Source organism: Hirsutella rhossiliensis (assembly GCF_020360975.1).
Source record: "Hirsutella rhossiliensis strain HR02 chromosome Unknown scaffold00001, whole genome shotgun sequence".
NCBI classification, from domain to species: Eukaryota; Fungi; Ascomycota; class Sordariomycetes; order Hypocreales; family Ophiocordycipitaceae; genus Hirsutella; species Hirsutella rhossiliensis.
The window spans coordinates 2,077,394-2,095,086 of NW_025408667.1; the positions used below are offsets into that span (position 1 = coordinate 2,077,394).

At 61.1% G+C, this 17,693-nt stretch overlaps 5 protein-coding genes across 5 annotated transcripts; 3 read left to right on the forward strand and 2 right to left on the reverse strand.

Annotated features, from left to right (window-relative positions):
- Positions 1–1,610: 1,610 nt before the first annotated feature.
- On the forward strand, positions 1,611–2,512 carry HRG_00244 (DNA mismatch repair protein Msh2; the record flags this gene model as incomplete). The annotated part of the gene is made up of 2 exons (XM_044858715.1): positions 1,611–1,673; positions 1,724–2,512. The coding sequence occupies 2 exons, from the start codon at positions 1,611–1,613 to the stop codon at positions 2,510–2,512; spliced, it is 852 nt and encodes a 283-aa protein (XP_044725115.1).
- Positions 2,513–3,577: 1,065 nt separating this feature from the next.
- Positions 3,578–5,386, forward strand: HRG_00245 (major facilitator superfamily domain-containing protein; the record flags this gene model as incomplete). Its single annotated transcript, XM_044858716.1, has 2 exons — positions 3,578–4,227; positions 4,432–5,386. The coding sequence occupies 2 exons, from the start codon at positions 3,578–3,580 to the stop codon at positions 5,384–5,386; spliced, it is 1,605 nt and encodes a 534-aa protein (XP_044725116.1).
- Positions 5,387–8,749: 3,363 nt separating this feature from the next.
- On the forward strand, positions 8,750–11,145 carry HRG_00246 (Major facilitator superfamily transporter; the record flags this gene model as incomplete). Its single annotated transcript, XM_044858717.1, has 2 exons — positions 8,750–9,231; positions 9,285–11,145. 2 exons carry the CDS (start codon positions 8,750–8,752, stop codon positions 11,143–11,145), a joined length of 2,343 nt encoding a protein of 780 aa, XP_044725117.1.
- Positions 11,146–12,461: 1,316 nt separating this feature from the next.
- HRG_00247 (putative cupin -type protein) lies at positions 12,462–13,756 on the reverse strand (the record flags this gene model as incomplete). The annotated part of the gene is made up of 3 exons (XM_044858718.1): positions 12,462–13,194; positions 13,247–13,486; positions 13,659–13,756. 3 exons carry the CDS (start codon positions 13,754–13,756, stop codon positions 12,462–12,464), a joined length of 1,071 nt encoding a protein of 356 aa, XP_044725118.1.
- An 858-nt stretch (positions 13,757–14,614) lies between these two features.
- On the reverse strand, positions 14,615–16,867 carry HRG_00248 (cytochrome p450 domain-containing protein; the record flags this gene model as incomplete). The annotated part of the gene is made up of 3 exons (XM_044858719.1): positions 14,615–16,490; positions 16,590–16,686; positions 16,747–16,867. The coding sequence occupies 3 exons, from the start codon at positions 16,865–16,867 to the stop codon at positions 14,615–14,617; spliced, it is 2,094 nt and encodes a 697-aa protein (XP_044725119.1).
- Between the last annotated feature and the right edge of the window lie 826 nt (positions 16,868–17,693).

The following is a 17,693-nucleotide window of genomic DNA, read 5'->3' on the forward strand; positions in this document are numbered from 1 at the left end:
AGACGATGGCTCGGGTAGGCAGGCATGATTATGCGCGATGGATTGTCAGGGCTCGGCGCTATGCGCGGGCGGAAGAAAATCAGGGCAAGGAGCTCGTCTAAAGTGTCGGGGGTCGACTAACGGGCCGTGCGAGCCTATCAAGACGGATGAGCCCGTCACCAACAAGCGGACAAGTATTGAAAGAACCAGCCAACCGAAACTGCGCGCACAATGGGAGTCGGTGTCACAAAAACCGAGAGAGTCCTGGTAAAGCCGCACGCACGGCGACTCCCCCGCGGCACCACCGCCATGCCACGTGTTGGTGGCATTTCCCCCATCCTCCCCGCCTGCTGCGTGCTATTGCCCTATTAGAGCAAGCGTTCACTTTTTTTTGAGTTCTGGTCCGGATGAGTCAATCCGGATTATTACGTACTACGTATCATCTTTAACCCGTCCGTGCACTGACCAAAGAGACACCAGCGACCACTCTTGCTCCTCCTCGTCCGTGACGGGCGAGCGAGGGGACATGCTCTTTAGGTGCACGAGAGCGACATGCTCATCGTTGTATTCCCTCTGTGCTCCTCCCAGATGCTGCGGCTTCGTAGGGTGGTGACGGACGGTTTGATGGCGGGAGCCAAAGTGACGAGGTACGAAGAAACAAGTATCTTACGTAAGGCTCCGGTACGTCACTTAACGCGTCTCGCCGTGCCCCAACCAAACGCGTCTCGGCACGCGTCGACCGACTATTTTCCCCCCTAGGTGAGCCCACTCGAAGCTTCTCTCTCTGCAACTTCCCACCATCAATCTCCAGAGCCACCACTCCAGCCGCGACTGCGAATCACCACGTCCACGACCCAATCCGACTCTGGCTACTGAATAGAACCTTCCGCTTTGTTCTCCAGATCCCGTCTTGTCAGCAGCAACGACCCAGAGACGCACCTTCTCGCAAGCAAACGCCCTTTGTCGCTACTGCTTTTCACGGCCGGCGTCCACTTCATCCGCTCTTGACGCTTCGTTCTCCCTCTGCTCGCCCGTACCGGAAGGAACAAGCAACATGGCCATGCCTCGACTCACGAGGAAGCGACTCGCTCAGGCGCCCCCTCCCCCGGCCGCCCAGTCCATCGGCGTCTACGCGCGCGTCTCCAAGAGCTCAACCCTGCACGACACATCCGCCGACAAAGGTCTTGTGGTCGGCGCAGATTCAACCACGACCCGCAAGAGGAAGGCCGCCTCCATCGAGGTCCAGCTTCCCAGCAGGCTCACCAGCCGCACCGTCTCCTTCCCGCCCAGCAGCGACGAGGAGGCCGATCCCGCTCCGCCCAAGAGGGCCTGTCGACGCCCCGACTCCCGGGTCCTGTCGGCCGCCTCTGTCAAGTCTACACCCAAGGGAAAGCGCGTTGCAAAGGCGGCCCCGCCGAGAGCCCAAAGCGTACACAAGCCCAGCCAGTCAACCGTCATCGCCAAGTCGCGACGTCAGGGCAGCACGGCACAGTCAAAGATCGACGACATCCTTCAGAGCAAGAAATGCGCCAACAAAGACGGGACAATCGAGGAGCCGCTTCCTCCACACCTTGCCGACCTCGTCCGCCTGAACAAGGCCTTTCTCAAGACTGTCACGCTTCACATCGCACATGCCGGCAGCAACGCCCCCATCGACGTCCGCACCATCGTCCCCAACCTCTCGCGCACGTGGGGTAAGCGGCAGGTCACCGTCGAGGACATTCGGCGATGCATTGCCATCCAGGCCTATTCCGCCAAGCCCGACGCGCCGTCGACATTCATCATTTCTGATTACGGCCGTGGCAAAGTGTGCATAGAGCTGGAGCCCGGCCACGATGGCACCCCCATCAACGAGGAGCGCCTCATAAGGCAGTTTCGCCAAAACATCGACGCCTTTTGTGCTGAGCGCGCCATGGACGATATGGCGGACGTTGGCGTGACTCTCGAGAGCCTGTCCCTCGACGACCTCCCAAAGGCTGCCATCACCGACATGGGGGCAGGCACCAAGGCCAGTCCCATGATCGTCAAAGGCCAACAAGCGCTTTCCGAACTCAAGAGCGGTCGCGAGGCCAAGCAGCAAGACAAGGAGTCTAGGAAACAAGCCGTTATCAACAACCCGATGCTCAACCCCGACGGCACCAAGATGAGTCTCCTTGACCGGCTGCGCCTCAAGCAGCTCGCCAAGGCCAACGAGCCTCTTGCCCCAGCCGGACCCGAGCTTCAACGGCGGGCGGCCCTTAACCGCGTCGTAGACGTGGCAGCCACCATTTCCATGCTCAGCCTATCGAATCCTCTCTCGCTGCCGCGGCAGGCCTTTACCATGATGGCCATCTCGGAGAAGCTCCGGGACTCGCTGCGGATGCCCCTGTCCAAGGAAGAAGGCATGGCCTGCGTCAGGCTGATTGCGACGGAAGTGGCCCCTGAATGGCTGAGGGTGGTGACGATTGGGGGGCGGGAGAATGTGGTGGTGCAGCGCAACGGCCAGCCCGTGGACCGAGTGATTCAGGAGCGGGTGCAGAAGCTGCTCGCATAAGAGCCCCCCAATTGATGTACAGACGGTGTGCAGAAGGGGAAGCTGGGCGGGACGTTTGATGCTTTGGGTGGATATACCCCATGAGACACGACTATGAAGAAAGCATGGTATTGCGCCTTTTGATGTTCTGGAATATCATGTACAGCATGGTCTGGCGTTGGGAAAGGGCGGGCTTACTAGCCCGGAGTCGTGTTTACGGGTTCTGAGAAGGCGTCGGTCTGAGACGGATGTGAGGCGGTTTGGGCGGAAAGCTGCCTCATGGAGCACTTGTCTGGTAGCTAGGGGGTCCAAGGTCGACTGAATACTCATTGTCACTTGATGCTGCCATGTCTTAACTTGGTTCGTACTTGTACATGTGTATCTGTGCATGTGCAAGCGTGATGTTGGCTGGAGAAAATGATGATGCTGCCCCTGTGGTGTTCAACTTGGCATAGCAAAGAGGGACGAAAGGCAGCGGTTTCCAGCTTTCTAGGATTACAGATGGGTTCATAAATGTCTTGGACAACGGGGCCCGAGCTATCTATCATCTGCGTTTAGCATGCAGCCTACAGAGACGGATCTTCTGGGCAGAGAGGCAGACATCGTGGTGCCGGGAATACCGCGGGAAGCGAAGCATCATTCGTCCTGCGGTAACGGATGCCGATCCGGACATGAGCCACACCCCAAATGATGCAGCCTGCTGGCTACATCGGTATTACGGTGCCTACCCGGCGGTGTGGTGTATGTGGTTAGTAGCCGGCTCCCACCTCCGTCGTTGCCGAGAATCGGCAATGGGACTCCGTGGTCGGCATGGTATTTCCGCTCCCCTCTCGTATGCCCGACGGGGCGCCGGTTTGGGCCGCCGTTGCGTCTGCACCTCCCCCCCCCCCTTCCTCTTTCTCTTATATCTTGTATAGGGTCACGATGGCTTCCTTGCTAGGTCGATGTGCCCAGTTGACAAAGAGTCTCCGTTGCGAATCTGTCCTTGTCTGGCACTCGCAGGCATTGGGAATTGGCCTCCAATCACTTACACACAACACTCCATGAGGACGCCCTCTCGTCTACGCTGCATCTCTCCGGCCAGTCATGGCACTGGAAAAGTCACGGGGCGAGCTATCTGAGACGGCGTCATCGGACCGGTCGCGGCAGCACTCCGATGACGTGGAGGCCGGCCGTGGGAGCGAGGAGGACAAGATTGGGTCCGTTCCCAAGACGGCGCCGGCGCCGGCCGGTGTCGACGCGTACCGGTGCGCCTCCCACGTCTCCGGGCCCGACACGATCCACCATCACCACCTGCCGGCTCACGACAAGGAGACGGCACCGGGAGACAACTCGGCCGCCGCCGATGACGACGACGCCATGTACCACCGCCTCAGCCCGCGCCGCAAGCGCATACTGGTGGCCGTGTGCTCCTTTTGCGCCTTCCTCTCGCCGCAATCCAGCACGAGCGTCCTGGCGGCCACGCCCGAGGTGGCGGCCGAGTACAAGACGACCGGGGCCGTCATCAACGCCAGCAACGCGGGCTACATGGTGCTCATGGGCGTGTCGCCCATCGTCTGGGGCCCTCTGAGCGACGTCTTCGGCCGGCGGCCCGTGCTGCTGCTGACGGCGGCGCTCTTCTTCCTGCTCAGCGCGGCGACGGCGCTGGCGCCGGGGCTGGTTGCTTTTTTCGTCTTTCGCGCGGCCACGGCGTTTGAGGGAACGGCGTTTATACTGCTGGGCGCTGCCTGCATAGGGTACGTACTTGTTCCTTAATAATTCCCAAGAATCCCCAAGAATTCAACCTCTGTTGTGTATTCGCTGCCAAAGCTCGTTCCCCGGTGGTGGGTGGTTGCGGGGCGTCGAGAATGTGGCCGCGTATAAGCGTCTTGCGGACCAACGGCAGCGCAACGCGGTGTTGACACGGGCGTGACTGATCTCTCGTCGAACGGCAAATAAAGCGACACATACCGCCCGACGGAGCGCGGGACGGCCATTGGGTGGTTTCTGTCCGGCACGCTCATCGGACCGGCATTCGGGCCATTCCTCGGCGGCATCATGGTGACATACACGTCGTGGACGAGCATATTCTGGCTCCAGACGGCGCTGGCTGGCACGGCGGCGGTGGGCGTCTTCTTGCTGGTGCCCGAGACGATCCACCGCAAGCGCATAGCCGAGCTCGCGGGCCAGACGCGGCGGCAGAAGGCGGCGGCGGTGCTGGCCATGGTGAACCCGGCGCGGCCGCTGCGGCTGTTCCGGCACTGGAACCAGGTGCTGGTGGCGTGCGGCAGCTCGGCGCTGGTGTGGAACATGTACAGCCTGCTGACGCCGATCCGGTACGTGCTCAACCCGCGCTTCCGGCTGCAGACGCCGCTGCTGTCGGGCCTCTTCTACCTGGCGCCGGGGAGCGGGTACCTGCTGGGCACGTTCGTGGGCGGGCGGTGGGCGGACCGGACGGTGCGGGCGTGGGTGCGGCGGCGCGGCGGGGTGCGGGTGGCCGAGGACCGGCTGCGGTCGGCGGTGCCGTTCATGGGGGTGGTGATGCCGGCGAGCATCCTGGTCTACGGGTGGGCGGTGGACCGGCGGGTGGGCGGCATCGCGGTGCCGGCGCTGGCGCTCTTCGTGCAGGGCGTGGGCCAGCTGTTCAGCTTCCCGTCGCTCAACACGTACTGCCTCGACGTGATCCCCGGGCACGGCGCCGAGGTGACGGCGGCCAACTACTTTGTGCGGTACCTGGCCGGGTGCCTGGGCACGGCCGTGGTGCTGCCGGCCGTCGAGGGCGTCGGCGTCGGCTGGTTCGAGACCATCTCGGCCGGGCTGCTGGTGGCGTCGACGGCGGGCGTCGTGGCGACGATTCGGTGGGGGGAGGGATGGAGGCAAGGGAGGAGGGCCGAGGGGAGGGAGGCGGCGGAGTGACGACGAGGGAGGAGAAGGGGCGGCGGAGTGACGATGAGGGAGGAGAAGGGGCGGCGGAAGAGAGAGGGGGGGGGTATCCGGTGCAGGCGAGGGCTAGAAGGGAGCTTGCCACGTGGATAATGACGAATAGTCGGCATATGACGGACGTTGGAAAGGCTTAACGGAGACTGTCCCACCGTACGGGGCTTCACCGTACAGGGCTTCACCGTACAGTATCTGTGTTGGCAGCCTGGTCGCGGGATGGAATAGATAGCCTTCCAAGAACAGAAGGCTGACATTTCGGAACAGCAGCCGAGGATACGTGCACGACTTGTCACGGCTGTTCCATCTGAAACCGGTCTTTACGTGGAATCGTCGCGCGCGAGCAGCTACCCTACACCTTGACGAGAAGAGAATGAGACGGCGGCGCACCGGCAAACATGGCGGCGTGTTAGTGCAAAATGCCTGTTTACGCGTTTTGTTGTTGCCGAGAGGCGGCCTTCATTGACGATGCACGAAATGTTGCCAGCTCGAGACGCTGCATCCCCACGGAGCATGCTCTGGTTTCAAGACGTCCCGGGGAGTGGATATATATATATGTATTTTGTGTCCATGGGTGTAGGTATTCTTGGCAGGACTGAGCTGAGTGTACATGGACCGACGGTTGATGATGTGCCTGGCAGATGGCTGTATCACCTAAGAGTCCGGGGCACATCTGTCTCCCTTTTCGTGGCACAGATTGTTAGAGTACTGACTGTATCCTGGACGGACATTCATGATAATTAACTAACTTAGTGGCAATACATACAGAGAGAGCACTGGCAAGGGAGCGTTCCGGAGCAGGGATGATAGATTGTGCAGAGCCCACCTCGCTGTTTGATGTACGAACACCAGGTGCCAATCGCACTCGGTCCCTCGCCTCGCATCATTGCTCGACCGGGCCATCCTCACCAGCGGCAAGCAAATCCCTGTACCCTGTCAACCCTCCTTCGGAGCAATCCATGTTCCATCCGTCCCTTATTTGCGTGGCGAGACGGCTCGAGCGCAGACGCCAGCAACCTTGGGAGGCAAAGAGGAGCGGGGGCGCACCGGGACGACGTTTGTACCCACAAGCTGCGCCCTGTGTATCCGTATCCGTGCTCATGAATGAGTGAACTCTTCGCACAGAATTCGTATAGCAGAGAAACCAATATAACTCCACCTCGACCCCCCACTGTGGGGGAGAATCAAACCTACGGAAGGTGGCTATCGTTTCTTGAGGTAGAGGGAGAATGGACTTGTGTCTCTTGTGAGCAGTTGCTCCATGTCACTGTCTTGTCTTGGGGGAGACACATGTTGCTGGATCTCGAACTGTCTATCCGCAGTGCACAATGTACAAAAGACGGTTTGTTTGCATTGACCGTGAAGAACAAAACACATGTGCCCCATGGGCAACTTGACAAGCTTTTGGGCCCTCCGGAAGCTTGTGCGACGCCCTTGGCAATATCATCGACGAGATATAGGGAGCGATGCGACGCCGCAGTCCACCCGCCACACGTGAATGCCCTCGACGCAACTCGACGCAATTCCCGAGATGCCATCTACAAGCCTGCATGGCCGATTCGGCATGCCCAGGGCCAGGGGCCCGGGTTGATTGGATAGCTGCAGCGCCTTGACCAATATTAGTGTTCTGTGTGTGTGTATTGTTGTCCTTGGTGTTTTGGACAGCTGAAGCAAACACTCGGCCGCGTTTGCTGGAACGCAGTCGTCGGTCGGATGTCGGGGCGTGGTTGGTTTGCCGCGGCTCGCTTCGGCAGTGGCTGCATATCTGCCGATTGAGCATGCGGACTTGTTGTGATGCAATGTGCTGTGATGCAAATGGTGTTGTGATGCAATTGGGTCTCTCTCGCCGGGCGGGCGGTGGCTGGAAAGGTTGACGACGAGAAAACCACTTCGATTTGCATTAAGTTACGTCATCAAAACAAAACGAGCGAGTCATCCGGTGCACAAATCCACTGTAAAGCGTGCCCGGACACAGTGGCCAATAGGTTAGTAGTGCCCCGTACGGTGGCCGCCGGTAGCTGGAAGCCAAAGGGTCCGCAGCGGGCGGCGCCAAAGAACGGGTGGCCTGCCTGCGTCTGTGCAGCGCGCTTTGTTCGCCGGTGGCGCCTCGGCTAGATGGCACGGCCGAGTTGGAAAAGGCATTTTCGCTACACTGGGCGTTGGAGGAGGGCAAGCATGACGACGCGTTACCGAAGCCAACGGAGACACGGACCGTGGGCTGGAAGCAGCAGCAGAGGAATGCCCGCTCCAGAGGCCTCGTTTCGCTGAAACACTCGCTGTGGCTGCCTGTTGTGCGGCGTGGCACAGCGGGTGGTGTTGGTGGGGGAAAAGGACAAGGACCCTGGAGCATCACCTAGGTAGGTACTTACAGTATTGAATACGTACTGGGAGATGTAAGTTACTCCGTACCGAGTACAGTACCTGCACATGCGCATCCACCTCCGCAGATCAGATCTCGCCGCCTCCGTGTGGATCGCAGACAACCCGGCGCCGAGGAATCGAATCCACTTTCTTTTCTTTCTATTCATATCTGCGAGTTACTTGCGCGGCAGTGTACACAACAGGTTTCGGTATGTGCGACCCCCAGTCGCTCGTGGACATACACAAATCCAAACTCAATCACCGCCGTTGCTGGTCGATATCACACCCACCTTGGCCTTGTTTCTACTTTCCTCTCTTGCCTGCTCTTTCCTTCTTCTACCCAGCCTTGGCTCTTTGTCACTGTAACTCCTTCCTTTTCTCGCTCCATCCTTCCTTCTCTCTCGCCCCTCCCCGCCCCTCCTCCTCTCTTGCCTTCTCCCATTCCTCTCCTCTGACCTTCTTCTTCGCCTTCCTCTTCCTCCTCTCCTTCCTTTCTCTCTCCCTCCTTGCCCGGAGCTTTCTTATTTCCGTTTCGTCTCCCCCCCACCTCCCCCACTCTCTCCCAGGACACTCTCGCGTCTTCTTCACCTCCTCTCGTCTTCCGTTTCAAGACCGCCGTCGGTTGGTGATTTCGCTTATCATCCCCTATACATACTCGCCCCGACTCTACCGCTCGACCCTGGTCCCTGCTCGTCTTGGGCTACTGCACACCCACATTCCCTACTATCCAGCAGTTCCCCTAGACCACGTCCCGCGACTCCCGCCGCCGCTCCTTGAACCAACCCGCTCTCGCATACCCCTGGTCCTTGTTGTTGTTGCCTCGGTCTTGCTCCCCGACTCTATATCTACCTTCGGATCCCATTGATTCCTCAACTCATCGCAACGAGCACAACCTTCCGACTTACACCAGATCCGTGTCTGGCCGCCCGCCGCCACTTCGCATGTTTGCCTGTTCCCTCTCTTCGAGACGCTCGTGAGGAGATGGGGCGCGCTACTTCTCTCTTGAGCTTGAGCAGCCGCTCAAGCTCTCGCTCTTCCGAGCACCGCAACCACGAGTCCCTGCTGCCCTGCCTAGAACAGCCCTCCGAGAAGCGCGGCATACGCTTCCGTTCAGTCCTCGGCTCCAGTCTCTACCGCCGCGTCCTGAAATGGACCCTGGCCAGTCTGTTGTTGCTCGCCATCTTTTTCCTCCTCGGCTCTGACGCCACGGCCCCCGAAGTTGTCCAGCTTGGAAAGGCTCGCCTGTCTTCGCACGCCAAGGCCAAGCTGCTTCCGCTTCACAAGCATCCCAAGGGTGGCTCTGACGACGACTCGGCCACTATCTCGGTCGTGGTGCAAGACGGCTCCGAGAAGCAAAACGAGCAGCACGACGGTCTGAGGGGGTCGTCTGATCAACGTGATGCATCGGGCTCGACTGGCGGAGACGATGCCCAAAAGAGGCTGCCATGGCTCCGCTTCAACCAGTACGTTTCCCTTCCGTCTAACCACCGACAACACAAGCTGACTTGCCTCGCAGCCTTGACGGATACTTTTATGGTCTCAAGGTCTTGGTGAGCCAGGCGGATCTCGTGCCCGAGTACCCGAACACCAGCCAGGATCCCCCCCTCGAGGCCCCGCCGTTGAACGACGAAGTCCCCGTGCCCCAGGTATATAACCCTTATACCGCCGACAGCGTTCGCACCTGCTACCTTGACGCGGACAACCAAGTGCCCGCCCCGGCCATGTACGCCTATGAGGGCGTGCCCCAGCACATGCCTGAGCCCGCGCTCGGCTCGTACGACATCTTCGGCATCAGAGACGACGTGTGCTTTGATCGCTTCGGCCGCTATGGACCTTACGGACTCGGCTACTCCAAGATGGAGGGTGGGGCCGGCGTCGGCGCCGAGACGGAGAGCTCCGGCACCGACGAGATTTGGGCCGAGACGGGCCAGATCAACTACAACAAGGTGGACTGGGGCCAGGCGCAGGAACGATGCGTCGCCGCCAACAGCCACCGGTTCCTGGAGCCCAGCAAGCGGACACAAGAGCTGCCCACCGGCCAAGACAGGCCCAGCGACAAGATGGGCCGCATGGCGGTGGTGGTGCGGTGTTACCAAAGCTTCAAATGGACCAGCCTGGCCATTCTCAACTTCCGCGCCATGGTGACCGAACTGTCCCTGAGGTCCGGCGGCGAGTACTCGGTGCATCTGTTGCTCCACGTCCATGACACCGACGAACCTATTTGGGCCGACGACCTCACTGTGCAACGACTCCTGGACTCCCATGTTCCCCCGGAATTCCACAGCCTCGCGACGCTCTGGAGTGAGCCGCAGATGCGTCTCTTCTACCCCGGTGGATTCGGCGAAACTCTGGAAAACGAGAGCGGTGCCGACTTGCACGGCGTCTACCGGAGTGCTCACATGCCCCTGCAGGTGTTCGCGATGCAACACCCAGAGTACGAGCACATCTGGAACTGGGAGATGGACATGCGCTGCCTGGGCAACTATTACGAGCTTTTCGACCGCCTCGGACGCTGGGCCGACAAGCAGCCGCGCCGGCTCCAGTGGGAGCGCAACGCCCGCTACTACATTCCCAGCTACCACGGCACCTGGGAGAACTTCACGGCCTCGGTGCAGGCAGACGTGGACGATGCTGGCGAGGAGAGCATCCTGGGGCCCGTCGAGTTCAAGGGTCGAAAGCCGCTGCGGCGCGAGGAACGGGGCGAGTCGGCCATGCCGAAAAGCTGCGACTTTAGCCATCCTCCCGAGCAGTGCGGCGTGGGCGAGGCTGCCGACATCATCACGCTGAACCCAATGTTTGACACGCATGAGTCTGGATGGGTCTTCTCCAACGACGTGACGGGATACGAGGACCCCTCGGCATCGCACCCGCCTCGGCGGTGCGCCATCGTCACGGCCGCCCGGTTGAGCCGGCGACTCTTGACGGCGATGCATGAGGAGACGTGGCGCCATCACCACAGCATGTTCTCGGAGATGTTCCCGCCTACCGTGGCGCTCCATCACGGCCTCAAGGCCGTCTATGCTCCGCACCCCACCTACTTTGATCGGGCATGGCAACCTCATGGCTCGTCCATCGACGCGGCCTTCAACAGCGGCAAACACCACTCGGTGTCTGGCAGGAACTCACCCTACGACCTCGAAAACGAACACAACCAAAAGGGCACAACCTGGTACTACCACAGCGAGTTTGCCGGCCTGTTGTGGAGGCGCTGGCTGGGCTACCCCCAGATGGACGGCCGCGGCGGCCGCCAGGGCTCGGGTACCGAGCGAGGCGGCGTGTCGGAGGAGAGCGGCGCGGAGAGCAGTGGGAGAATGTGTCTGCGAAGCATGCTGGTGCACCCGATCAAGCACGAGCACCCCTCGGAGGAGTTGGAGTGATTTCGGGCACGAGGCGACTGGGGATTACGCCGGCAAGAGGCCGAGCCATGATGTGGAGTTTCTCTTCTTGTCTTTTTTTTTGGGGGTCCATCTGGATTGAGGGCTCTTGCATGGGATGGATACAGCATGGCCAACCGACGTCCCTGGTTGGCTCACGGGGTCGGGAACTGGCGCGAGGCGTTGGCGGCGGGCGATTTTCAACGACACATTGTACGTTTACTTTGGGTTCAAGGCGCACGATTTTGGGTTATAAGACAGGTTGGTCTATGAAGCAGACTTGCGGGTGAGACTAGACCATGCCTTGCATCGTAAAGACGGCAGTGTTCTGGCAGCACATTTCTGGCAGCACATGAGTTTCGAGAGGAGACAGGACGAGACACAATTCAGACTCTAACCAGTGGTGGATCAGGAGAGGGCCGGCAGTGGTGAGCGACGAGTTGCATGGAATTTCATCCCCTCTTGAATGATTGGTACTGTAGGCTCCTCGTGTCTCTGGCGCCTCGACACTGCATCTGCGTCGGTCTGCCCCGTCCAGGTCCCAAAGTGAAAGCCGAACAGCGCAGCAGAGCAGACGAAAAAGAGCATCCCATTCGAGGCAGTCTCCTTTCCACTGAAGAAGCCAGGGAAAGCAAAAGGGGGGCAGCCCATCCGAGAAGAAGGACTGGCGAGACGAAAAACGAGGGGGATGGATAGATAATACGACCGGCGCCGCCGTTGCCCGACCACACGCACACACGCACACACTTGCTGGGTTGCAAGCAAGGCTGCGGGGGAGGGGATACACACACGCATGACGATGGACGGAAGCGCAAACGGGGAGCCAAGGGTGGTCTGAAGCAGAGCGGCGGGCGAGGCCGAAAAAAATTGATAAAGAAAACTGCAAGTATGTGGCGGAAAAGGACGACTGCCTCCACCAACTCCCGACCAAGGATGCCTTTCCCACCTGTGCCTTTGCGCAACCAACCCCTTGCTCGGGCGCTCTCTGCGTCGATGGCCCGAGGCCGAGCAATTGAGAGGCACGGCGGGGGCGCACGCAGAGCAAGGAGAGCCATGCAGGGCGCGAAGGGCGCACGGGATGCAAAAAGGCCAGGGGAACAGCCAAGGGCCATCCAAAAGCGAAGACAAAGATTGGTATTATCCAAGTCACGCGACGCCAGCAACGCCACCTCGGCCAACGCCAATTCCCCTACAAACGGTTCCCGAGCGGGGAAGAACAAAAAGAGCTTGCGCACCAAGCCTCCAAGAAGACATGTCCCCCTGATGGAGCTCCTTCTCACGGTCTGGGGACGAGGGGAGGAAGCTCCCCCGTCGTCGTCCTACCTCCGCAAGACGGCGTCGTACATGCTGACGAGGGCGGTGATGGCGGTGCCGACCAGCATGCCCTTGTAGCCGCCGTAGACGGCGGCATTGAGGCGCTCAATCGCGGCCTCGTTGAGCAGGCCGCCAAAGGTGACGCCCTGGCCGTAGACGACGTACGAGACGAGGGCTTTGACGATGCTAAAGGTCAGGGGGTCGACGACGGTGTCGGCGGCGGCCTGGGCCCTGGCGCGGGTGCGAGAGCCAGGGGCGCTGCCGCCGCTGGTGGCGCTCAGGTTGAAGAAGTAGCCAAAGAGGCAGGGCAGGACGACGCCCGTCAGGGCCCAGGTCAGGGCCGGGGACCAGAAGCTGGCGGTGAGGATGAGGAACATGTCGGGCAGGTAGACGGGGTAGTCTGGGGTGCCGACGAGGGCGACGGCGGGGACGGTGAAGGCGTAGCGGTTGGCGAGGATCTCGGGCCGGATAAAGTAGAGCTCAAAGGCGGCGACGCAGAAGAGGATGCTGGTGACGGTGCTGAGCGTCTCGCGCGTGGCCTGCGAGGCCTCGGTGATGCCGCTTTCCTGGTACATGGAGGAGACGCGCTTGCGCACGGCGACGGTGGAGCGGTCGACGGCGTAGGCCACGTCGGCGGGCGTGGCTGGCAGGGGAATGCGAGCAGCGGCCAGGGAGAGGTTGCGGCCCGGGGTGTGGACGACGGCCGAGGCAGACGAGACGGCGCGCTGGTCCTCGCTCCTTTTGAGCGTCAGTAGGGGCAGGCATGCACGATGCCGCGGGCGAGGCTTACTCGGACGTGGGGTCCTCGATGGGAGAGGTCGAGGTGGCGACCTTTGTGTTGGCCCTCCGCTTGACAATCCTGAGCGCCCTTTCCGGCTCCTCCCTCTCCTTCTTGACGGGCGAGCCGAGGGCCTTGGAGCGGCTGTTGAAGTAGCCCGTCAGGTCGGAACGACTGGCGAGGCGGGCGCTGTGCTGGGCGATGAATTCGTCGAGGGCCACCTCGAGCTCGCCCTTTTTAAAGCCCTCATAGCTTTTTGAAGTCAGCGACGATGCGCCTTGGTTGTGAAAACGGCGGCGGCGCGTCGCCAAGTGCAGCTGGTCAAGGTCGTCGCGAGCTCAACGCGACGCGCCAAGACCAATTTGCATTGCCATACTTGTGTGTCTTGCGCCGCAGAGAGCAATGCCAAGGGGGGAGCACCTACTTTGTCAGGCCGACGCTATCGGCCAGATCGACGAGGTCGCTTTTGCGCTGCGCCTTGAGCCAGCTGTTTGTCGTCGCGGCGGGAGCTCCTGAAGACATGATGGGGGATGCGTTGCGTGTACAAAATTAACGCGCGTTGCGAAGAGAGCGCGGGCGCAAAAGCAAGGATGGGTGAGAAAGGGCAGATGCGCCCCCCGGTCTGCCCTTTGACTTGTGTGGCGCGGTTTGAGAGCGACGCGCGCGCACGCGTTTTTGACGGATGCGCCTGTTGGGAGGTTGAACGACGAGGCAACAGGGGGGGGGGGAGGGGTGAGTCCCTGGAGAAAAGTATAATGGAGAACCGATGTGGAAATGGTGGCAGTCAAGTTTTCTGCCTGCGTCCCGGGTCTGTAGCTTTTTAATCCTGGTGGCGCGGATTGTTGCGCGTGTGCCTGTGAGTGCGGTGGAGGAGGCGGTTACGGTGGTGATGATGATGGTTGTGGTGGTGACCAAGGGGGGGGGGGGATTGTCTTGTTTATGTTTTGATTTTTCCTACTAGCTGTAATAAAGTGGGGGGAGAAGAGGGAAGGAGCTGCGCGCGGTGCATACTGTGGCTGGTGCCGTGCAGGCGGCCGTGGCTGGGCCAGCCGGTGGCTCTTGACACTGTGGCTCATGCACTCACTCTGAGCGTGGAATACCCTGTCCAAGTCAACAACAACAACAACAAAGGGTAGCCGGGATAGATTGATGCAAAGATGATGAGGTTGATCAAGGCGTAGTGCCGAGAGTCCATGTACAGATGGAGGCGTGCACATGGCCAAACAAACGATGCTCGATGAGAGACGCAGATAGGCATCAAGATGAGGTTCAAGGTGAAGCAGAAGCAGAAGAGGTGACAAGCTGGGCAATGCAGTCATCAACTCTCTTCTCTCCAAAAGACTAGATGGAACCCACGTGCAAACCCAGGACAGCCGGGCCTCACTCAGCCTCGACATGGTCATCCATCCAGCTCACAAACCGCTCCTGGCCCCTCGGCACCACCCGCACCGGCACGTGCATCCCGCCGTGCAGCTTGAGCGTGATGAGGCTGCTGGCCTGCCGCATCGTCCACCGGCTGCGCGCCTGCGCCCGCCCGTACGCCCGCCGCCGCTCCGCCCGCGACATGCCCGCCACGGGCTGCTGCTCCTCGTCCACCGCCAGCTCCAGGCTGTGCTCGCGGAACACGACGGCCAGCGCCGCCATCATCTCCACCTGCGCGATCCGCCGCCCCAGGCACGAGCGCGCCCCGTCGCTGAAGGGGATGTAGGCCCCGCGCTCGGGCCGGAAGAGCTGCGCGTTGGTGTCCGGGCCTGCGGGGCCGCCAAAGTCCTCTTCCGTCGCCGCCGCCGCCGTCATCGTGTCGCTCGTAGTCGCCGTTGTCGTCGTTGTCGTGGTCGTCGTGGTCATCGTCTTCGTCGTCTTCGTCGTCTTCGTCCCTCCGTTGGTGTTGTTGTGGGCGGTGCCCGCCGCTCCGGCTCCGGCTCCGGCTCCGGCTCCGGCACCCCCGGCCTCCTGCTTCTCAAACCATCGCTCCGGCCTGAAGTCGGCCAAGTCATCACACCCCGGGCGCACCCTGCTCTCGCCGTGCGGCCAGTACCGCGGATTCTGATGCACCGACACGACGGCCAGCGACACCGTCGTCCCGCGCGGCACGACGTAGCGCCGGCCGTCCATGGACACGGCCTGGTCCTGCGCCGCCGACACCTTCTTGGGCAGCTCGGCGGCGGGCGGGATGATGCGCAGCGTCTCGTACATGCACGCGCCCATCATGCTGGCCGTCATGGCGTTGACGAGGGCCTCGTAGTCCCACGTCGCCGGGTCCGAGTCGCCCAGCAGCTCGTCAATGTCGCGCTGCAGCCGCCGCTGCGCAGACGGGTTCGTCGCCAGCTGCACCATGCTGAAGTGCAGCGTGTTGGCCGTCGTTTCGTGGCCCGCCACGAACATGATGAAGGCGTTGCCGATGATTTCGTCGCGCGTCAGCACCGGCGCTTTCCCGTCGCCGCCTCCTGGGACGCCGCCGCCTCCGGCAGAGCCGCCGCCGTACGCAGTCCGCGCAAGCTGGCCCATCAGGTCCATGCCCTCCTCGGCCCGGTTGCCCTTGCGCGCCTCCTCCATCTTGTCCTCCATCATCTCGTCCATGTACTTGATGTAGTCGTCGTACGCGTCGGCCGACTCGCGCGCCCGCGCCGACGGCAGGATGCGCAGCAGCCACTTGGGCATGAGCAGCAGCAGCAGGATGTTCTCCATCAGGCTCGACATGGTGTCGACGAAGCTCATCTTGTGGCCCGGCGGCGCCTCGAGCGACGCGTACTTGACCAGCTTCGGGTCCGAGCCCGGCGGCAGCGTCTGGCCGGGCCACAGCAGCCGCAGGCCGAAGCCCACGTAGCCGATGATGTTGAGCGCCAGGCGCATCGTGTCCTGCTCCACGGTCCGCAGCGGCCCCCCCTCGGCCTCCTCGTCGTCGCCGCGCGCCTCTGCGCCCGCCGTCCAGGTCCGCAGCATGCCCTGGGTCTGTAGAATGGCCTCGCGGAAGACCAGGGCGGCGTTGCGCTCGTTGAACGACGCCGAAGTCACCTTGCGGTGCGTGCGCCACAGCTGGCCCTCGGACGTGAGCACGTTTTCGCCAAACTGCCGCAGGATGTCGTACGTGGCCGTCCACTTGGGGAACTGCTCGCGCCGCATGGCCACGTGCCGGATCGTCTCGGCGTTGGCCATGTGGAGGAGCAGCGACTTGGGCGAGACGACGAGGAAGGCTTCGCCATGGCGCCTGAAGCGTTCGAAACCCGTCCTAAACGCCATGTCGGGGACCATGAGGCTGCCGAGCATCATTGTCAGTCAGCCGGCCTCGTCGTCTCTCGTCCGTTGCCGTCTCTCGTGACACACAAGGGGTGAGGAGGGGGTAGGGGGCGCCTACTCGAGCCATTCTTCCCACCAGCTCTCGGGGAACAGCATGATGATGCGCATCCATATGCGGTGCGTCAACTGCCAGGGCAGGGAAACGGGATCGCAGGCTGCGTGCGTGCCCGGGGCGTCAGCACACGCTCATGTCCAAGGACAGGGGCAAGACGTACGGACGACGACATAGTTGAAGCCGCTCCTCCTGGCCTCGGCGATGTTGTGCCGCAGGTTGGAGAGATAGCAGTACAGGCCGTAGACGACGGAAACGCCGCCGACGAGCAAGACGGTCTGCATCATCGGCGCTCTTCAGCCGCGACGATGATGCCTGGCGTCTGTTGTTTCGCACTGATCCGCCAGAGACACGCAGGGATGAGACAATGGGAAGCTTCTGCTTTTTTGCTTGTCTCTGCTGTTCCTGGAGGGAGGCCAAGCTTTGTATGGAGCCAAGGGTGGTTTTTCCTTTGTTGGAGGAAGCGTCGTCGTCCTGGTTAGCCGGCCAGGGGGACGCACGGCGTTAGCTATGCGGGCAACTCCAGCGATGCTCGGGAGGCCCATGCGTCCCCGTGAGTTTCCCGCTCCTTGTTTTTTTCCTTTTTGTCTTTCCTGTTTTGTGCTTCGTCACAGAGAGGGTGAAACATGGGAAAAAAAGGCTCAAGACATGGAGGCTGAAAGTGACTAAAATAAGAAACATGGAGGCCAGGGAAGAGGGGGAGCCCTTTGCTCTCCCATTTTGACAGCCTCTCATGCGTCCCTTTTTTGCCCATTTCTCCTTGATCACGCTATACACACACACAATATGTTGGTTCTAGGGCTAGGTGTGAATGGCCGTCGCTCCCATGCTTATGCGTGCGAGTGTGCGTGCGAGTGTGCGTGTTTGTGTGCGTGTGTGTGCGTGTGCGTGCTTGTGCGTAGAAGTCATGGAGCTTTGCGCCCCCCTGCCCCTTGTTCCTTGATCAGCACCACGTTTTAGCCACTAGCGGCTCTTCTTCTCCAAGAGGCCGTCATTCTTCACTTTTTCGAGGGGGAGAATTTGAAAACAAAGAAAGAAGCATACGTGCATGATGCATGCATGCCATAGAGTCAGGTGCCCAGGGTCTTCGGCTTGGACGTGTCCCGGTGC